Source organism: Scardinius erythrophthalmus (assembly GCF_964197995.2).
Source record: "Scardinius erythrophthalmus genome assembly, chromosome: 25".
NCBI lineage: Eukaryota > Metazoa > Chordata > Actinopteri > Cypriniformes > Leuciscidae > Scardinius > Scardinius erythrophthalmus.
Genome location: NC_138245.1, coordinates 28,713,892 through 28,733,709, shown reverse-complemented (window position 1 = coordinate 28,733,709; position 19,818 = coordinate 28,713,892). Strand labels below are relative to the sequence as shown.

The 19,818-nt window shown below is 38.5% G+C and overlaps 2 protein-coding genes across 3 annotated transcripts; one reads left to right on the top strand and one right to left on the bottom strand.

Moving 5' to 3' along the window:
• The first annotated feature begins 933 nt into the window (after positions 1-933).
• fbxo2 (F-box protein 2) lies at positions 934-6,102 on the top strand. Of its 2 annotated transcripts, XM_081357615.1 has the most exons (7): positions 934-1,032; positions 1,111-1,267; positions 1,763-1,827; positions 4,184-4,310; positions 4,501-4,596; positions 4,679-4,817; positions 5,073-6,102. In XM_081357615.1, the coding sequence occupies exons 3-7, from the start codon at positions 1,791-1,793 to the stop codon at positions 5,205-5,207; spliced, it is 534 nt and encodes a 177-aa protein (XP_081213741.1). In that variant the 5' UTR covers positions 934-1,032; positions 1,111-1,267; positions 1,763-1,790; the 3' UTR covers positions 5,208-6,102. The 2 variants fall into 2 exon arrangements, with proteins under 2 accessions (XP_081213741.1, XP_081213742.1); XM_081357616.1 differs by lacking the exon at positions 934-1,032 and having other exon boundaries at positions 1,058-1,267; positions 1,766-1,827.
• Positions 6,103-7,113: 1,011 nt separating this feature from the next.
• Positions 7,114-9,296, bottom strand: svbp (small vasohibin binding protein). Its single transcript, XM_081357084.1, has 3 exons — positions 9,221-9,296; positions 8,443-8,598; positions 7,114-7,739 (listed from the first exon to the last, which is right to left on the bottom strand). Exons 2-3 carry the CDS (start codon positions 8,551-8,553, stop codon positions 7,653-7,655), a joined length of 198 nt encoding a protein of 65 aa, XP_081213210.1. The 5' UTR covers positions 8,554-8,598; positions 9,221-9,296; the 3' UTR covers positions 7,114-7,652.
• Between the last annotated feature and the right edge of the window lie 10,522 nt (positions 9,297-19,818).

Below are 19,818 nucleotides of genomic sequence, written 5' to 3'. Positions count from 1 at the left end.
CTTTAAAGGGATAGTTCACCCAAAAATGAAAATTCTGTCATCACTTACTCACCCTTATGTCGTTTCAAACCCGTAAGACTTTCGTTCATCTTCGGAACACAAAAAAGAAGATCTTTTTGATGAAATCTGAAAGATTTCTATCCCTCGATTGACAGCTACGCAACTACCACTTTGACGCTTCAAAAGGCTCATATAAAGATCATAAAACTAATCCATATGAATTGAGTGGTTTTGTCCAAATTTTCTGAATTAAGAGACATGATCACTGCATTTGGTAAACAGCTTGAATTTAGGCTTTTATTCACATTTAAACATTCATGAACTCACACATCAGTTGTGGTAAACAGAAGCTCAAGTGTGTTCGCTTGACCTTCGAAAACCAATGAGGTTTGTTCCCGCGTGTCAAGCAGGTTAGGTTGAGATTCAATTTATGTTCACTTATCAATGTTTAAATGTAAATAAAAGCCTAAGTTAAATCTGTTCTTTATATAAACCAATCATGTCGCTTCAGAAAATCTGGACTAAACTGCTCAATTCATATGGATTAGTGGTAGTAGTGGTAGTTGCGTAGCTGTCAATGGAGGGACAGAAAGCTCTCAGATTTCATCAAAAAGATCTTCATTCGCGTTCCGTAGATGAACGAACGTCTTACAGGTTTGGAACGACATTAGGGTTAGTAATTAATGACAGAATTTTCATTTTTGGTTGAACTATCCCTTTAAAGGCGCCACCCCTTAAAAATAGATAATTTCAGACATAGGGTCAGAATGAAGGTTGAAAATAATCTTTTTGCTTTTTGCATATATAAAACTTAACATTATAATTGAACCTCAAAGAACATATTAAACTAATAATAATAATAATAATAATAATAATAATAATAATAATAAAACATGTTATGACCCCTTTAACAGTTTTGACATGGATTTTAGCATCATGAAAAATGAAGAGGTTTTGACAAGGCTTGATTATTAGTCCTCTCCACCCTTCACGAATTATAGTGTTGGCTGTTGAAGATTGCCTCTGTTTTCTGTATGTCAGCTGAGCTCAGCTGTGGTTTTCCTCTGTAAATTGAGTGACATTTGTGCTAATGTGTACATGTTCTTGCAGAATTGTCAGGAGTAAATACAATACTGCTGCTGATGTAGGACGACCCATGTGCCTCATTCTGCCAATCAGAGAAGTTCTGCAGAGAGATCATATTACAGGAAGCCTCTGCCCTCGACACATACAGCACTGGGCTCAGCTGAGTGGACAGACTCTCACTGTAAGTACTGGACAGTTTAAATGACGCATTACCTTTTTATGTGTGTGCTGTGATGCATTTACAGTACTTTATCTATGTGCAGAGGCTCCTTCCTTATAACAGGTCTACAGCAAGAAACATGAGTCGGTTTACAGTAAAGAGCTAAGCTAGAGCTCAATCACTGTTTTCACTGAGCAAATGCCTCTCATTCGAACGAAAAGAAACACTACTGCTTTATAATGAATGGTTATGTTGAAAGTTGTCGGCTTTAGCACTGCATTAATAGTGGGCTTTAATTTATGCATGGTTTCCTGGCGATGAATTTCTTGAAATCCAATACTCAAGCAATACTATACTGCAGCATCCAGGAAATGAAATCAACCCCAGGCGTATGAATGACAAAAGGGATTGCTGAGGTTTAAGAGATACAAAAGTCACAGCAACGAACAGTTTAAAAAGCATTTTTATTTGTAGAAATTTCACTCTTTACACTTTTTATCTGCCCCTTTTCTCTAGTAGTTACTGAAAAAGCAGATTCAACAAAATGTCTGGAAACCTTCTAAAGAATCCCAATGGAGATGGTAAGTTATATTTATGTATATTTATTTACATGTTTAAACATTTTTTACTAAGGAAATTAACACTTTTATTCAGCAAGGATGGATTAAATGTATCAAATGTGACAGTAAAGACATTTATAATGTCTTAACATGTTCTATTCCAAATAAATGCTGTTCATTTGAACTTTCTACTCATCAAAGAATCCTTAAAAATGTATCGCGGTTTCAAAATAAATATTAAGTACCACAACTGTTTTCAACATCGACAACCCCAAACCTTTAGGTTGATTTTAGGTTAGGCAATGCATAAGGGAAACCAGTTTTAATCACCTTTAGCAGTACACAACAGCCCTGTAGTGTGACAAATATATTTTTAAAAGTACAAATGTTCCATTAAAAATTCATTAAATGTTCAGTAAGTGATTTCTGAGAAGCACTGTTGATATTTGAAATCAACCCAAACAAACACACACCCCTCGCTTCATTGCTCCTCCCCCAAAATGAGTGGGTGACACTTTATCATATCTGAAGTGAAGCAAAATAATGCTTAGCGAAAAATAAAATGAAGATAACGAACGAATGACAAGGAAGAACAAAAAATGAACACACAGTTCACAAGAGTACATACAAGCAAGAGGTGGTTGTTAGTCGCCAGCAGCACAACTGCAGGGTATTCCAGAAAGCAGGTTATGCGACGTAACTGGGTAAGTTTACTCAGAGTAAGCAAATAACCTCAACTTTCAGTTCCAAAAACAGAGGTAACTTTCAGGGTATGTAAATAGCCATAGTAAAAGGTTTTTGAATGAAGATGGGAAATTTTCTACGTATTATGTTTCTATATTAAAATGCATATGTGATACATCGCACAACAAATGTGGAAGTAAAATGGCTAAACAAATACATATAAACTTATACGGTCATATTATCTTTGAAAGTTTTTTTTAGCTCAATCCATCTCTCTTTTTTAAACAAGCAAACAATATAATTCATGCTCACAGTAATAAAAAACTGATTAAAGGAAGATTTAAAAGATAAGATTAAAAAATGACTGCACAATTGCCCCGTAGGTGACGATATGCACTAAGAATGTAAATTGGCATTAAACGAAAGAAGTATAACACGCTTCTTCTTAGTGTCCGTTTCCATGATGTCTCCTGGATTCGGTGCTCAGTTGAGAATGTCATTGTGTGGTCACCCTCAAGCCATCCTAGGTGTATATGAGTTTCTTCTTTCAGTCAAACACAATCAGAGTTTTATTAAAAAATATCCTGGCTCTTCCCAGCTTTATATTGGGAGTGAATGTTACTTTAGATTTTGAAGCCCAAAAAAGCGCATCCATCCATTATAAAAGTAATCCATACGGCTTCCAGGGGTTATAAAGACCTTCTAAAGCAAAGCGATGCGTTTTTGTAAGAAAAATATCCATATTTATAACTTTATAAACTATAATCCCTGGCTCCCCGCAACGGCCGTACACGAGTCTTTTTCCAGCAGAAGAGTGACCTCTGACCTGACCGAGTGTCAGGTAAGGCTGTTTCGGGAAGCCAGTGATTATAGTTTATAAGGTTATAAAAATGAATTTTTCTTACAAAATCACATCACTTCTCTTTAGATGGCCTTTAATAAACCCCTGGAGCCGTATGGATTACTTTTATGATGGATGGATGCACTTTTTTGGGCTTCAAAATCTAAGGTTACATTAACTCCCATTATAAAGCTTGGAAGAGCCAGGATATTTTTTATATAACTCTGATTGTGTTTGGATGAAAGAAGAAACTCATCCTAGAATGGCTTGAGGGTGAGCAAATCCAAAATAATTTTTTGGATGAACTAACCCTTTAACCTTGCTTTCTGGAATAGCTCCAGACAAACAATGACACTCAAAAACGTCCTGTTACTAGAGCTAAAATAACTACAACAGCATATCTTGGTTCTGTGAAACACAGCAAAACCAATGTTACTCACATATGGAGCAGAAACAACAAAACTAACTTGGTTATTAAGCACTGGAAAGCTTTTCTAATATTAACACGGATCCTAAAGCTCTTGCCTGATCATAACTTTTTCCAGTGATATTCCTCTCACCAATTTCCTTTTGTAATGTCTCTCAGCCATCTCTCTTTCTACAGTGATCCACACTGATGACACTACGGTGATCCACTTTCAACTGCGTTTCTCAGAAATCACTTACTGCACATTTAAAACATCATACTGCATGCATAACACAAAAGAATATAAAAATGCTGTTTAAATGTTGTAGTTTCAGATGAAGTTCAACTCATTTGCTTTCACGTGCCAACTCTCCTTTAGCTTAATAAATTGATCAGATCAGCAGCCACCTAAATATCTAATATGTTGTCACATGTACTTTCACCAGATGGTCTGGAACACTGGGAGTTGACAATGAATGGAGGCGACGAGTGGCGGTCCGAGGACATGCCGGGGGACTGCGGACACACTCACAACGATGAATCAATCACTAAATTCTTCTGCACCTCTTTTGAGTAAGAAAGAATGAATAGTGTCTGAATAGGCAAGGTTGAGGAAAATAAAGTCTTTAAAAGAGCCGGGTGAAAAAAGGATTCATGTGTGTTTCACTTTTCACACTGTCCCTGCTTGTGTTTCGGTGTGTGTTGTTGATTCATCAATTGTACATCTGTGTGTGTCAATGTCTTTTTCTGTCCGCTGTTCCAGGCCGTGTCTAAAAAGACAAGTGATTGACTTGCTGGAAGAGGGTTACGACCCCGAAAATTTAGATATCGCACAGCCGGCTGTCACTGTGGAGGACTGGTAAGCCTTGATGTTGTGGACATAATGGCAGGAATTTAGTTTTGTCACGTTGTCCATTCAATCATTTCTTTTGAGTGTTTAGGTACTGTAGCCGAACAGACTGTGGGTGTATTTATAAGCTCACGGTGACCCTACTTGATGAAAGCCAAGAGGTCATTGAAGAATTTAAGCCGGATGACGTGACCCTTGACCCTGACTGTGACGACTGCTCTTGGAGAAAGGTATGAGTGAAGAATCTGAGTCCAGTCCAGTTTGACATAATATACCCACTTAAAAGCTGTGAAAAGAAATGAATAGGAAAATAGAAAACAAATGTTATGCAAACCACTAGTCATATCAATGACCTAAAGCTGTTTATTCTACATGTATATTTAGGTTCTACTTCATACAAGTATTTCTTTATTAGCCTGTCGTTTTAATTCAGTTCAACTTAGTTTTGCGCATTTAAACACACTATTTTATCACTTCTGTCACAGGTGAGCCACACATTCACAGACTACGGCCCGGGCCTACGCTTCATCTCATTTGAACATGGCGGTCAAGACACCAAGTATTGGCAGGGCTGGTTTGGAGTGAGAGTTACTGGGAGCTCTGTTACCGTAGACCTCTAAACACCAATCAGACAAAAATATATGATTGATTGCCTAAAAAAAGACTTTCTCGCAGCTTGCTTTTATTTTTGCACTTGCTGTACTAAGTGTAATACTAACCAAGTGTAACACTAATAGCTGAAGGATAAACATGTAATGCTAAGCATTAAAAAAAGCATCTAAATAGATTGGAATTCATTTTACTTTATTTTTTTAGAACTTTAGAGTAACGCTCTCCTCAACCACTAACTACCTCTATATGCTCCAGCAAGCTACATAGAGTTATCTTAGATTAATAATGCGCTTCTAAGAGATTCTATATGTAATTAGCATCTTCTAATGTGGTTTAAAATCCAAATAGGTCTTACTCATGCTCATTCCACATTAAAAAATGATAATAAATAAATGACAAAACATTATCTCTTTCTGACCTTCATTGCGTTTGCATTTGCATTATGATTTGGAAACTGGCAACATCAAATGGCTTTTTTCATGACTGCAAGTGAGCAAGTTCAGGTCTGATGAGGAAACGGCCAAACCTCCCACCATCTGAAGACCTTAGGCACACTTTTTCCAGACATTCTGTTTCTGTGCCACAAGACAGTCCCTGCTTAGAGTTCAACTGACAAGTGTATTTACACTGTATTTGAAAGAAAGCTCACAAAGGCTACATTTATTTGATTAATAAAACAGCAATTTTGAAATGTAATGTATTCCTCCAGTGACACATGATCCTTCAGAAATCATTATAATATGCTGATTTGCTGCTCAAGAAACATTTCTTACTATTATTATCAATGTTGAAAACAGTTGTTAATTCCTGTTTTTGAGGAAACCGTGAAACATTTTCCAGGATTCCATGATGAACAGTAAGTTAAAAACAGCATTTATTTTAAATAAATGCTAAATTCTGATCAATTTAATGCAATCATTACTGAATAAAAGTATTAATTCCTTAAAATACATTTAAAAAATGTTTTACTAACCACAAACTATTTACTGGTATACGTTTACATCTGCTTGTTATAATTACAAGAGAGGTCTGATTGGAGCAGAAGGAGAGGGGCGTGTCTAAAGGAACTCAAAGTGGCTGCATCCAAAATTGCATACTTCCCCACTATACAGTAGGGGAAAAACAGTATGTGACAGAAGTATGTCAGAATTAACAGTACTCAAAAAAGTAACCGGATGACCTCCTACTTTCTGTGAGAATCTGAAGTGTGCATACAATGGACACTTTACTAACCATGAGGCTCATGAGGCCATGGGAGAGGATTTACGAATGGCAGTGAAGCAACATAACTGACACTGGTTGGTCACATGATAATGACAACATGGCGAATATAGTACGTCCGGATTACATTCATTCATACTATGTAGAACATACTTTTTTAGCAGTGGTGAAGTAATGACTTATTCAAAATAAGTACCTACTCAAGAGAGTATTCAATTTTGGACACAGGCAATGTGTTAGTTCTCTAGTGGTGCTCACTGCAGATCCAAATGATGCCCACTACCCCCTCTCTGGACAGTAGCACCTCACTGCAGCACATGAGATCCAGGGGGCGGAGTTGGATCCAGATCTAAGGGGTGGAGATTGGAAGGTTTAGGGGTGGGTTTAGGGATCAGGGGGTGGAGATGGGTAGGTTTAGGTATATGTAATCCTCCCCCTGCAGTGAGGACCATCTCTGGACACAATGGGTGGAGCTTGGCCTAGTCCAGCTCCACCTCTGTGGACCTAATGGGTGGAGTTATGAGTGGTTAAGCGTAGTGTGAAAAGCTTAAAATCATCTAAAATCAGGTCAGAATGTAACATGTTTTGCATTGAAAAACCAAGAAGGCGTCTTATATGACAAAAGCCCTTCTATCAGCGTATGCTGACTGTGGGATGCAGGAAAATAAGGCTATAAATCATTTAATATTTTTTCCAAGATACGATTTTTAATAACCAAATTTTAAACAAAAACTGTTTGTGGTAAAAGGAACATTAACCAGTATTAAAGTATGTCACAAATAAATTAATGATAAACTAAAAAAAATAAAAATAAAAATTTTTTCCTTCCGTCAATAAGTCACGAATTGTCAATAAAAATAGCTTTGTACATTCATACATAATGTAATACTCGTTCAGGACAATACACATTGCGTGTCATATAAAACATCACAATTAACAATGAGAGAGTGAAAATGAAACTGAACAGATGGCATTAACATGCCATAGAGTAAGTGAATGTCTTTTCAAAGGGTGGTTCTCTGATAAATATGATGATATTTTTGGTTTTGTACATAATACCCAATGTTTGCAATGTGATTGTACACTCAGATTCAAGTACTGTGTTTGTGCACTAATACAGCCATGCATTCTCCAGCGGATACATTTAGGTTTAAATGACAGGGGTATGTATATACAGTAGTAACGTCGTAACGTAACCCTAGCCAGTGGGTGTTTGCCTTGACGAGTTCTTCTCATTCTGCTTGTGACTGCATCTGCTTGCAGAAGGCCTCGAACTGCTGCTGTTCAAGTTCAGTCATGACTTTGTTCAGGGCGTAAATCTGTAATGCACCAGAAACAGAGAACAAACTAACTGAGATGAATCCGTCTGAAATGTGCAATTTAAATACATGGAAATAAACAAAAGTTATAGGGTTTTTTGACATTTTAACGAAAGAAATGACAATATGAATCATTTAAGTCTGCGCTATTTCAAAGTCACTAAATGCAAGTGAACGAGTGACTTTATGAAAGTCACTTCTGATTAATTAAATGCATAATCGCTGAATAAAAGTATAGATTTCTTTTGGAGGGGAAAAAAAATAATTTGCACTGATTCCAAATTTAAACGGTAGGGCATTTATGTAAAAAAAAAAAAAAAAGACGATGTGAAATCTTGAAGTCTGCACTATTTCAGTCATCTATGATCATATGACTGCTCATTTTGATCATGTGACTTTGAACAGAAGATTCCACTGAAGCACAAAATGCCTGTTGAAACTCTCAAAACACGTTCCTCTTCTTCAGCTCTATATTTTATAAAGAACGACATACAAAGACATTTTGATATTTAGTTTAATTGTTTAAACTTTCCCTTAAATGTAATGAAAATAACCATTGCGAAATAGAAGCAAAATGAGCATTTTCATTTTGGCTGGTAGTGAATTACTATAAGAAAAGACAGTTCCAGGCACAAATGAGTCATATCTGTGTATTATGTAAAATCATCAGTATATGAGGATGAAGAGGGAGTGTCTCTGTCACCTCTGCTCTCTGTCTCTGCTTCAGCTCCTGCTGGGCTGATTTCTGTTTCGTTCTGTCTCCACGGGTCGGTGTTTGCTGTTTCTGTTTGTCTTTTCGACATGCTGGCTCCATTTTAAAAGCAGATGGACACAATCTGGAGTCAAGATGATTATTTCACTGAAATAAAGACAGAAAAAAGTCAATAAAACAGATTGTTACTTAAGTCACGAGTTAATAGTGTAGATCAAGGGTTTTCAATCTGCCACAAACCCCCAAATATGATGATCCTCATGCAAGGGACAAAATGTAAAAGGTATCTATATAGTTTCTTGTGTAGATTTATACTGTGATAAATGAATATACATGTTGTTTATAATATTATATAGTTTGGAATATATTTTTAAAGTTACATTATTAATTTTTTTATGTATTGTAGTACTGTAGATGTATTATTTATTTATTCTTTTACTCATTTACTTGTTTATTTTTCATTATTCTTTTTTAGTTTTTCTCTGAACATTTCCTTCCGAAAGATTCCTACCACTCCCGGTTTGAAAACCGTTGATATAGCTTATAATATAACACCATGTGTGGAAGGTTTTTTATTAATATCATCAAAAATAAGTGCAATAAATATACATTTCATTTGAATAATAAGCCAAGCTTTCTAGCAAATAGCATTGCTAGCAAGTCACGTCGAAAATATGAAACGACATTATGTTTATTATCAAACTTTTTCTATGAAGACTGTAAGAAATAGAAACAAAGGAAGAAAATAAAAGGTCTGTGCGAGTCTTACCTTATGATTTCTAACGAAAACAGTTCAACAAAGATGAGGCTAGTTTGGTTTAGCAGGTTTGGCGTCACTTGTAAATAAACCCGGTTAGAAAATGTAGCAGCTACAAGGTTCCTATTAACGTTCCGTTCAAGCGGCTACTTTGCTATGTTTCAGTAGTCAAACGTCCAGTTGCACAAATGTGTGTTGTATCTTGTTTTATTTTATTTTATGCATAAAATATGTTAGGTCAACAAATATAACCTAAAAAAAAAAAAAAGAAATAAAGAAATGATTGAACTGTATTACACTATTAAACTCAGTTAAACTGTTTTAGGTGCTGTAACGGTGAATATGTATAATAGCTTTTTTTGTAGCCAATAATTTTTGTGTTTATATAGACTTTAATAAACTGACTTTAAAATATTCACTGAAAATATGTAGCCCGGGTCTCCCATAAAGTATTGTATAAACGCATAAAAAGCATTATAAAATGTAAATGAATAGAATGTACAGTGTTATTCTAATGGTTTAGTTTTTTAGGCTGCATGTATTGTTGGTATAACAGATTTCATGCATTTGCTGCCCGCAAAACTAAAGACAACCACAAGAGGTCGCTCTTATACTGTTATTAAGGGTTGAGATTTGTAATTTCTTGATTTATGTAATTTCATTGCATGCTTGCCTTTTAAAACATCTGAAAATTCTCTTTTTTTATTATTAAATTAAATTAAATTAACAGTAGGTTATAGGTTTTAATTTTTTTATTCTTCTTCTTTTTTTGTAACAATTGGCCAGACTGAGTTACTTCAGTATCTATAGAGACCGGGTCATCTTACATACCAGCCCCGGAGGTGCTAAATCACTCAGAAATAGTAATAAAAACACTTCACTCTAGTTTTTACCTCCCTGCCAGTTTGGAATTTAAATGTATTCCAGTGTTTCTATTGAATTACTTGCGTGACATAATTTAAAAGCTAATTTTGTTCTTTTTAAATACATTTTTCCAGAGTAGGCCTAGCTGTCACAAGCTCTACGCTAGCAGTTATTGTTATCCTATCCTATCAGATGACGACAACACTCATATGTCACCGACCAGAAAGAAAGAAAACTGTATGTGGAGTTAAGAAGGTGTCAGGTTGTCAGACACAAATGGACCACCTAGGAAAAAACTGCTAAAAGCTCTCGGCGAAGGCAGACAGATCATCATTTACGTAAATATTGGTTAATCCGATACATGGCAGAGCCCGATGAGGCATAAAAATGTCAAAGAGACTATAAACTATCCCGTTTGGATTGTGTCATTAGAGTAACAGAGGAGTCGTATAATTGTAAAAATGCCCCAAAATAAGACATGTGTGTCAGTGATGGGTTTAGTTCAGTTTGACCATATATGATGCTGTACTTTTACAAACCCTCACTGGACGCTCATATAGCTGTCGTCATGTTTATGCCCTTTGGCACTGCTGTGCCACATGAAATTTATCATGGCACATTCCATTGTGTTTTCCTGGATTCCATCCCCAACACAGGAGAGCACTCGCTTCTGTAATAATATCCAAGGAAGAACAACTGATCCTAAATTCAACAGACCCCCTCCGACAGATTTTCCACTGAGTCTTTACTCTTAACCCGACCTTTAGCGCCCTAGGAAAAGCTGGCATGCGCGAGGGAGTTCCCATGAGCCACTCCACTGCCAGTCTTACGAGAGGTCTGTGGAAAGCCAGCCTGAACAAACTGAATGCGGTGGGTCGGGAGGTGCAGTCACTCAGCCCGTCACGCCAGACTGTTGTCAGATGCATAAGAGGAGCTTTGCCCGCCGTTCTTGAACGTGTGTTCTTCTCTACCGGCACACCCCATTGACTGGAGCAGTAATTCAAAGTGATTCGTCTGTTATCGAGATGTTCGCTCCAGAGCACAGTTCATCAGTCAGATGCATGATGGGATTGCATCGAGAGGTAATGAGTCAAGAAAGATAGCAGTGGAAAGCAGCCTGTGTACATGAAGGGTATCATTTGAAACTGTGATTATCCAAATACTATAGGCCCACAACTTTTGTATTACTGATTGACTGAACGTATATTTCTCATAAAATGTAAAATATTTTCAAAATGTGATACAAATATTTATTTTTGAAAATAATTAATATATAAATGTGAAAAATATGTATTTTTTCATTTTATATATATATTTAAAATAGTTAAATATACACATTTAAAATGTAACATTTATTTATTTATTTATTTATTTTATCTAAAGGGTTAAACCTCAAAGGCATAAAATGTAAAATATTTATCTACTTTTTAATTTGATTAAAATACTTATTTTAAAATATTCATTATTTAATATTTATTTTTCTTTAAATATTTATTTTTAATATTTATTTATTTTTAATATTTATTTTTGAAAATAATTCATATATATAAATATGAAAAATATGTATTTAATATATATATGTATATATATATTTTTTTTATATAACATTTATTTTTTATCAAATTTTTAACAATGTTTACTTTTCTTATTTTTTATATTTATTTAAAAAATAGTTATTTTATTTTTAAAATTATGGATGGATGTATGGATGGATGGATGATGGATGGATGATTGGATGGATGGATGGATGGATGGATGGATGATGGATGGATGGATGGATGATTGGATGGATGGATGGATGATTGGATGGATGGATGATGGATGGATGATGGATGGATGGATGGATGGATGGATGGATGGATGGATGGATGGATGGATGGATGGATGGATGGATGGATGGATGGATGGATGGATTAATTGATTGATTGATGATTTGGACCCAGTACTAAAGAAAAACTACATGTGAACTCCTTCAACAGCGGTTAAAAAGTACATCATGATGTTCTTGTACCAAGTGCATAAATGCAAGAGAACAGACATTTATTTACAGTATGTTTGCAGTTTGCATTTATTTATTAACATACATCTATAAGTTCCATAGTTTTAATGGCTTTACTATACTATCAAAAAAAAAAAAAAAAAGTGTAAAATAATAAAGATTAGTAGGTGTGTCTGAATGTTAAACAGATATCTGTTTAAGAACAGAAAAGACAGCCTTATGCAGAAAGGCTGGAACACCCACCACGGCTGTCAACAAATACAGACGAGCAGCGCGAGTTAAAAATAAAGAGGCAAAAGAAGCAGCCTTTAATAAACATTTCATATTGCTGTCGCCTTACACATAAGACTTTAGCCACAGCAGCATCCAGCATTGGCTCAAAAACCTTTCCAGGCTGCCAAAGAAACGTAGCACCACATTGAACTTTTCAGCACTAAAAATAACCTCCAGGATGAATGATGCCCAGACTGAATGGCAAACCGAGGCCTGCTTTTTCACACCTGTAATGCGTCTGACCAGCAGATCCATCCAGCAAAAACAGTGGCATTGTTGCACCAGTGAAGGACGGAGAGGAAATGATCGCACCAGTTTGTGGGTTAGCCATGGGGTGGCAGCATTCTTTGTGGATGCGCATATTGGGTGTCGTAATCGTGCGCAATAAACGCCACAAACCACATTAAAACAGTTCTGCATTTGTTGGGTCCATCTCAAGTGACATCATCAGAGCCTTTCTGACCTGTCCTGGACATTCAGAGACATCAGGGTTTTTTGAACAACAGCGGGAGGATTTCTTCACAGGACAGAACAAAAGAAGCATTGTTACTGGACCGTGTTCAGGCTTGTAACAAGCAAACACCAGTTGAATGCTCATTAGAGAGTTTTAATAAGCAAAATGAGAAACCTGTTTTCCTTCAGACTTCTTGGAGAGATGAAGTTTGACATGCGTGAGGCAGATCTGTGCTTCACGACCTGACGTTAAACAAGCAGGGGCTGCTTAGACAGTCAATCAGCTCTTTCTCTTTCACTGGCTTGAATGAGGACTTCTTCTACCTGAAAAGACCTAATTGTTTTTACATGAAGTCTTTTAGATTGATACAATGTGCTTTATGACTTTACGTTCTTAGCGAAGCTATTTCAAACTAGATTTTTTAGAAAGAAAATGAGTGCTGTTTGCCTGTGCAAAAATCACCAACATGATGCTAGGTAAAAATCTACTTGGTAAAAGTCTAATCACTTGGTAAAGTAACAGCACACTTCTTTTCAACAAGAGTCATGCTTTGAGGAATCATTCATGTCTATCTATATTTATGCTAATATCAGGCTTGTGCACAATTCATAACTGAATTGAGAATGACTCATGAATTCTAATTCAAAAACAGGATCTAGAATTACAATTCGAATTTGAATTAAAGGAAGCAGAATTGCAATTCAATAAAAATTCTAAGTGTTTAACAATGAAGCTTTACAGTATATGTCAGATATGATTGCATTACATATTCTATAGATGATATTAGTTTGAACTACTTGTACAGATTACATTAGACGGACAGTATGGCATTTTTCGCCACTAGGGGTCGCTAACCTATTTACAATAACAAAGGCGTAGATTGATGACGCAACATTTGCTAAGAATTATGGATCTTGTCGTCAACGTCAAGCCGACCGATCTAATGATGTTTATAGATGAGTAAATACATCGATGCTTTTATCATGACTGTGATATAAAGCAGTTCAGGATTGCTAAGAGACAGCTATCAGCTCCACACGCGACGCAAGTCCCACGGATATAAAAGGAATATGGACATTTCATTCTACCGAACTACACGCAGAATTACTCACAGGTCAGTTTATTAGACAAATTAAACTTGTGAGGTAACGCAGCGCTGTTTCACTTGGTCTAACATTACACTATCACACTAAACTGCATTTGAATGTGTTGAAATGTATGTGTTAGTTTGTCTGTATGAGACTAGCAGTAAGCTAGATCAACATTAGAATAACATACAGATCATATTCTGACATTTTATCATTGTTGAACTATATAACATTGATTAATTTTATGTAAATGTGCTCACCTGTTTAATAAAGTACATGTAGGAGCGGTCGAAGTCTCGGACGTGGAGCTCTCGTTTATATACTGTCTATGGGAGCTCTCGGCATCTCGAAAACACCGCGCTGATATTGATTCTCGTTTTAGTTCTCCTTTTTTATCCAAAGTCTGCTTGCCATGGTCCATAATGTTTGAACGAAACAACACCAACATCGTGCAAATATAGACATTGCGAACTACAAATTTTTCCACGTCTGTCGCTTTGGTTACGGCTCTGGTTGCTATGGCAGCACGAGTGGAAACCAGGGACAACGCGGATATGACGCCATTGACGGCGACAAAACGGAAATAAAGAAACGTGCCGTGTCTTCGAGTTAAATTACAAATTTCTCCTGGTTTGAACGTTTTTGGAAACAGTCGGGATAATGTAAGTACACAACTAAAAAATATATATAACATAGATATAGTGATTTTTGCTATTTTTAAAGCAAAAAAGTTACACATTGTGCCTTTTACAGGTAATGTTTCCCCCCAGCAATGAATCTTAAAAGCTCTAGTCACAGAACAAATAATTCAGTTTGATTTATTGTAATTGTAATTTTGTGGAACATGATGGAACATGACTCCGTTTCCCAGAATGCTTTACTTTAACCAAGTATTTAAAATGGTTGCCAAACAATTTGAAATGGACATTTGTTTGAAAGCTTCTTTTCTACACAATTTGATGGTCAACACTGGACTTTTTAAGAATTTGATCATTATCTATATTTTAGAACAAAATGTATGCAGGGTTGAGGAGTGACTAGTTACGTGTAATGAAATTATGTTATTCAATTAGTTGAATTACTGAACTTTGCATTGATAAAGTAATCCAAATTAAGTAATCCAACCCACATTTATAATGGGTAACTCATAACAGTAAGCAATTACATTTCCAAAGTAACCTTCCTAACACTGAATGTATGTGAGATTCAACACATTATTTCTGTTGTGTGACTGTGTGGAATTTCTTTGAATTGCCATGAATTTATTTCCACTTCCTGTCATTCCAATTCAAATTCATCTTCCTGCTCCGCCCTGGAGGCTTCCTACTGTGTCTCCCTTGCCTGGTCTCCCCTGTCAGCCTCCAGGGCGCCCACCCTCCCACCCCTTTGGATGTTTATTAGGCGCGAGGACGCGCCTACCGGGAGGGGCGCATTCGAAACTCTTCCTGTTTCGAATGCGCATGCGTCGCGTCTGAGCGCGTTGTTGTCTTTGGAGCTCCATCGATTGATTTATAATTCTTGATTTCTCTTTAAACTCACTTACAACGAACATTTTCTACTTTTCCTCACCTCATAGTTATAACGCGGATTGTTGAGCAGACGCGTCTCAAGCCTAGTGATCCAACGCTGGATACTCTTATAGGTTACGTCCGTGGATCACGGCTGAACGCGTCTTCTCCGCACTCATTTACAAACAAACATTTTTCCGCCTATCGTGCGTCTACTCTACACCCGTACCACTGAAAAGACGGATTATATCCAAGACTTAAGCCATAAATTAGTATTAATATTGATAGCACCACTGGTAGCGTCGTTGCTAACTTAACTTACTGTCCATCTGTTAAAATGGCGAATATATCAAATGTAAGTAGTCTACCTTTTGGTGCAGGTGAGGACACATTTGAGCTGCACGCGGTGCAGTCTGAGCTGGAAGCTGTTGAGAAACAGATCCACGACCTTTTAGTAAGAAAAGCCGAGCTGATAGACCGGCGGTTAGCTCTTGAAACATCACGTGCCGAGGCACACAAATCAGAGACTAACGTTACTAACCCGATGACTCCGACCTCGTCTACTCCGTGCGTTCCTCAACATCGGTCCCGAACGTCGAGGTCGCGATCAGCCATGGTCTCGTTCACTCCGGCTCCAACATGCCATCACGAAGCCTGGATTTTTCCGCAGCGGAAGACGCGAGCCAGGTCTAGACCAAGAAAACTCTCTCCGACCCTCCCGGTTTTCGAGATATCCACACAAAACCGCTTCTCCCCTCTTCGCGAAACAGAACGCGATGCTGTGATCATCGGCGATTCCATCGTTCGACACGTACACGCTACGTTAAATAAAAGTAAGGTGCATAGTCACTGCTTTCCTGGTGCTCGTGTTTCTGAAATCGCTGCTCACGTTCCCGAGATTTTGAACGAGCGCGTCGGAACTGTTGTCCTGCACGCGGGAGGGGCCGACATCAGACTGCGCCAGACGGAAGTTCTGAAGAAAGACTTCAGGAATCTGATCGATACGGTACGCAGCACATCGCCTGATATAACGATTATTGTGTCAGGACCGCTTCCCACGTACCGACTAGGTCATGAAAAGTTTAGTAGATTATTTGCGCTTAATGAATGGTTAATGTCATGGTGCAATGAGCAGAAACTTCTCTTTGTAAATAATTGGAATCTGTTTTGGGAGCGTCCTAGGCTTTACCGTGCTGATGGCTTACACCCAAGCAGATTCGGATCGGATCTTCTGTCAGATAACATCTCCAAAATGTTAAATACCTTTTGACTAGTAACCAAAAGTCCAAATCATAGTCTCTGCTGCACCAATTTAACTGATATAAATAGTTTAGAACATTGCATAGAAACTGTGTCTATTCCTCGTTTAGTGAGATCAAATCATAAATCTACTGCAGGATCTAGAAAAAATCTAATTGTTATTAAACCAGAAAATGTTGCTATTGGTAATCAAAAACAATATTTAAAGCTAGGTCTTCTAAACATTAGATCACTCACACCTAAGGCAGTTATTGTAAATGAAATAGTCACAGATAATAGCTTCGATGTACTTTGCCTTACTGAAACCTGGCTTAAACCAAATGATTATTTCGGTTTAAATGAGTCTACTCCATCAGGATACTCCTATAAGCACGAGCCCCGTCTGAATGGTCGTGGCGGCGGTGTTGCAACAATCTATAGAGATCTTCTCAATGTTACTCAGAAAACGGGTTATAAGTTTATTTCATTTGAAGTACTTGTACTAAATGTTACGCTCTTAGATGTTCGAAAAACATCCCTATTATCTCTAGCCTTGGCTACCGTATATAGACCGCCTGGGCCTTACGCTGATTTCCTAAAAGAGTTTGCAGATTTTCTCTCAGACCTATTAGTTAACTTCGATAAAGCATTAATTGTTGGAGACTTTAATATCCATGTAGATAATCAAAATGATGCGTTAGGGGCTGCGTTTACTGATTTATTAAACTCCTTTGGGGTCAAGCAAAACATTACCGGACCGACTCATCGATTTAATCATACACTCGATTTAATTATATCACATGGAACCGATCCAACCGATATAGATATCATTCCACAAAGTGACGATGTCACTGACCATTACATGGTAACTTGCATATTACGTACTCCTGTAATATATCATGCTGCGCCGCGTTATCGATTAGGCAGAACAATCCTTCCATCCACCATAGATAATTTTTCAAACAGCTTATCGGATCTGTCTCAGCTGCTCAGTGAACCCAAACAAACAGATGAACTTGAGGAATTAACTAGCACTATGAGCACCATTCTCTCTGGATCATTGGATATTGTTGCGCCCATTAGATTAAAAAAGGTCAGAGAGAAAAGTAAAGCACCATGGTACAACAATACTACGCGTGTTCTAAAGAGAGAAACCCGTAATTTAGAGCGTAAATGGAAACAAACCAACTTAGAGGTCTTTAGAATCGCATGGAAAGACAGTATGTCACGTTATAAAAAGGCCCTAAAAGCGGCCAGGGCTGAGCATCTACGCAAACTAATAGAAAACAACCATAACAATCCTAAGTTCTTATTTAACACAGTGGCGAGACTAACAAATAAACAGATGTCTCCTGAACAAAATATTCCATTACAGTTTAGTAGTAATGATTTCATGAAGTTCTTCACTGAGAAAATAGAAAACATCAGAACCACAATTGTAAACGTTCAATCCTCAATCGCGCCTTATAATTCAGCCTCAATTATCACCCCGCAAGAACAATTACAGTGCTTTACAACTATAGAACAAAAAGAGTTAAATAAACTTTTTACTTCATCTAAAACAACAACATGTTTACTAGATCCTATACCAACTAAACTGTTGAAAGAAGTGTTACCTGTAGTGGAAGAGCCTCTCCTCAATATTATTAACTCGTCTTTATCTAGGTTATGTTCCAAAAACATTTAAACTGGCAGTTATAAAACCTCTCATTAAGAAACCACAATTAGATCCGAATAATCTAGTAAATTATAGACCCATTTCAAATCTACCTTTTATGTCTAAAATACTAGAAAAAGTTGTGTCCGCTCAACTGGGCTCTTTCTTACAAGAAAATGACACCTATGAAAAGTTTCAGTCTGGGTTCAGGCCGCATCATAGCACTGAAACTGCGCTCGTTAAAATCACAAATGATTTACTTTTAGCTTCTGACCAAGGCTGTATCTCAATATTAGTTTTACTTGATCTTAGTGCTGCGTTCGATACTATAGATCATACAATACTCTTAGATCGACTACAAAATTATACTGGTGTTCAAGGACAAGCATTAAGCTGGTTTAGATCGTATTTATCTGACCGCTACCATTTTGTTTATTTAAATGGAGAAAAATCTATCATAACTCCAGTAAACTATGCAGCGGTGAAGGATCTGTGCTGGACGGAACCAGCGGAGAAGGCTTTGTGCTGGACAGGACCAGCGTTGAAGAAGTCTCTATGCTGGACGGGACCAGCGGTGAAGGATCTGTGCTGGACGGGACCAACGGAGAAGGCTTTGTGCTGGACGGGACCAGCGGAGATGAAGACACTGTGCTGGACGGGACCAGCGGAGAAGAATGCACTATGCTGGATGGGACCAGCGGAGAAGAATGCACTATGCTGGATGGGACCAGCGGAGAAGAAGTCACTGTGCTGGATGGGACCAGCGGAGATGAAGGCACTGTGCTGGACGGGACCAGCGGAGAAGAATGCACTGTGCTGGACGGGACCAGCGGAGAAGAAGTCACTGTGCTGGACGGGACCAGCGGAGATGAAGGCACTGTGCTGGACGGGACCAGCGGAGAAGAATGCACTGTGCTGGACGGGACCAGCGGAGAAGAAGTCACTGTGCTGGACGGGACCAGCGGAGATGAAGGCACTGTGCTGGACGGGACCAGCGGAGAAGAATGCACTATGCTGGACGGGACCAGCGGAGAAGAAGTCACTATGCCGGACGGGACCAGCGGAGATGAAGGCACTATGCTGGACGGGACCAGCGGAGATGAAGGCTCTGTCTCGACGTTCACAGACACTAGCGGGCAGGCAACAGGCTCTGGCTCTAGCAGGCAGGCAGCGGACTCTGGCTCTAGCAGGCAGGCAACGGGCTCTGGCGGGCAGGCGACGGGCTCTGGCTCTGGCGGGCAGGCGACGGGCTCTGGCTCTGGCGGGCAGGCGACGGGCTCTGGCTCTGGCGGGCAGGCGACGGGCTCTGGCTCTGGCGGGCAGGCGACGGGCTCTGGCTCTGGCGGGCAGGCGACGGGCTCTGGCTCTGGCGGGCGACGGGCTCTGGCTCTGGCGGGCAGGCGACGGGCTCTTGCTCTGGCGGGCAGGCGACGGGCTCTGGCTCTGGCGGGCAGGCGACGGGCTCTGGCTCTGGCGGGCAGGCGACGGGCTCTGGCTCTGGCGGGCAGGCGACGGGCTCTGGCTCTGG

Bases quoted from the DNA above. Each gene is read 5' to 3' on its own strand.
- fbxo2 (XM_081357615.1), top strand. From the start codon at position 1,791: ATGTCTGGAAACCTTCTAAAGAATCCCAATGGAGATG. The intron at 4,597-4,678 runs GTAAGCCTTGAT...TTGAGTGTTTAG, and splicing joins GCTGTCACTGTGGAGGACTG to GTACTGTAGCCGAACAGACT. The intron at 4,818-5,072 runs GTATGAGTGAAG...CTTCTGTCACAG, and splicing joins ACGACTGCTCTTGGAGAAAG to GTGAGCCACACATTCACAGA.
- svbp (XM_081357084.1), bottom strand. From the start codon at position 8,553: ATGGAGCCAGCATGTCGAAAAGACAAACAGAAACAGCAAACACCGACC. The intron at 7,740-8,442 runs GTGACAGAGACA...GGTGCATTACAG, and splicing joins AGCAGAGACAGAGAGCAGAG to ATTTACGCCCTGAACAAAGT.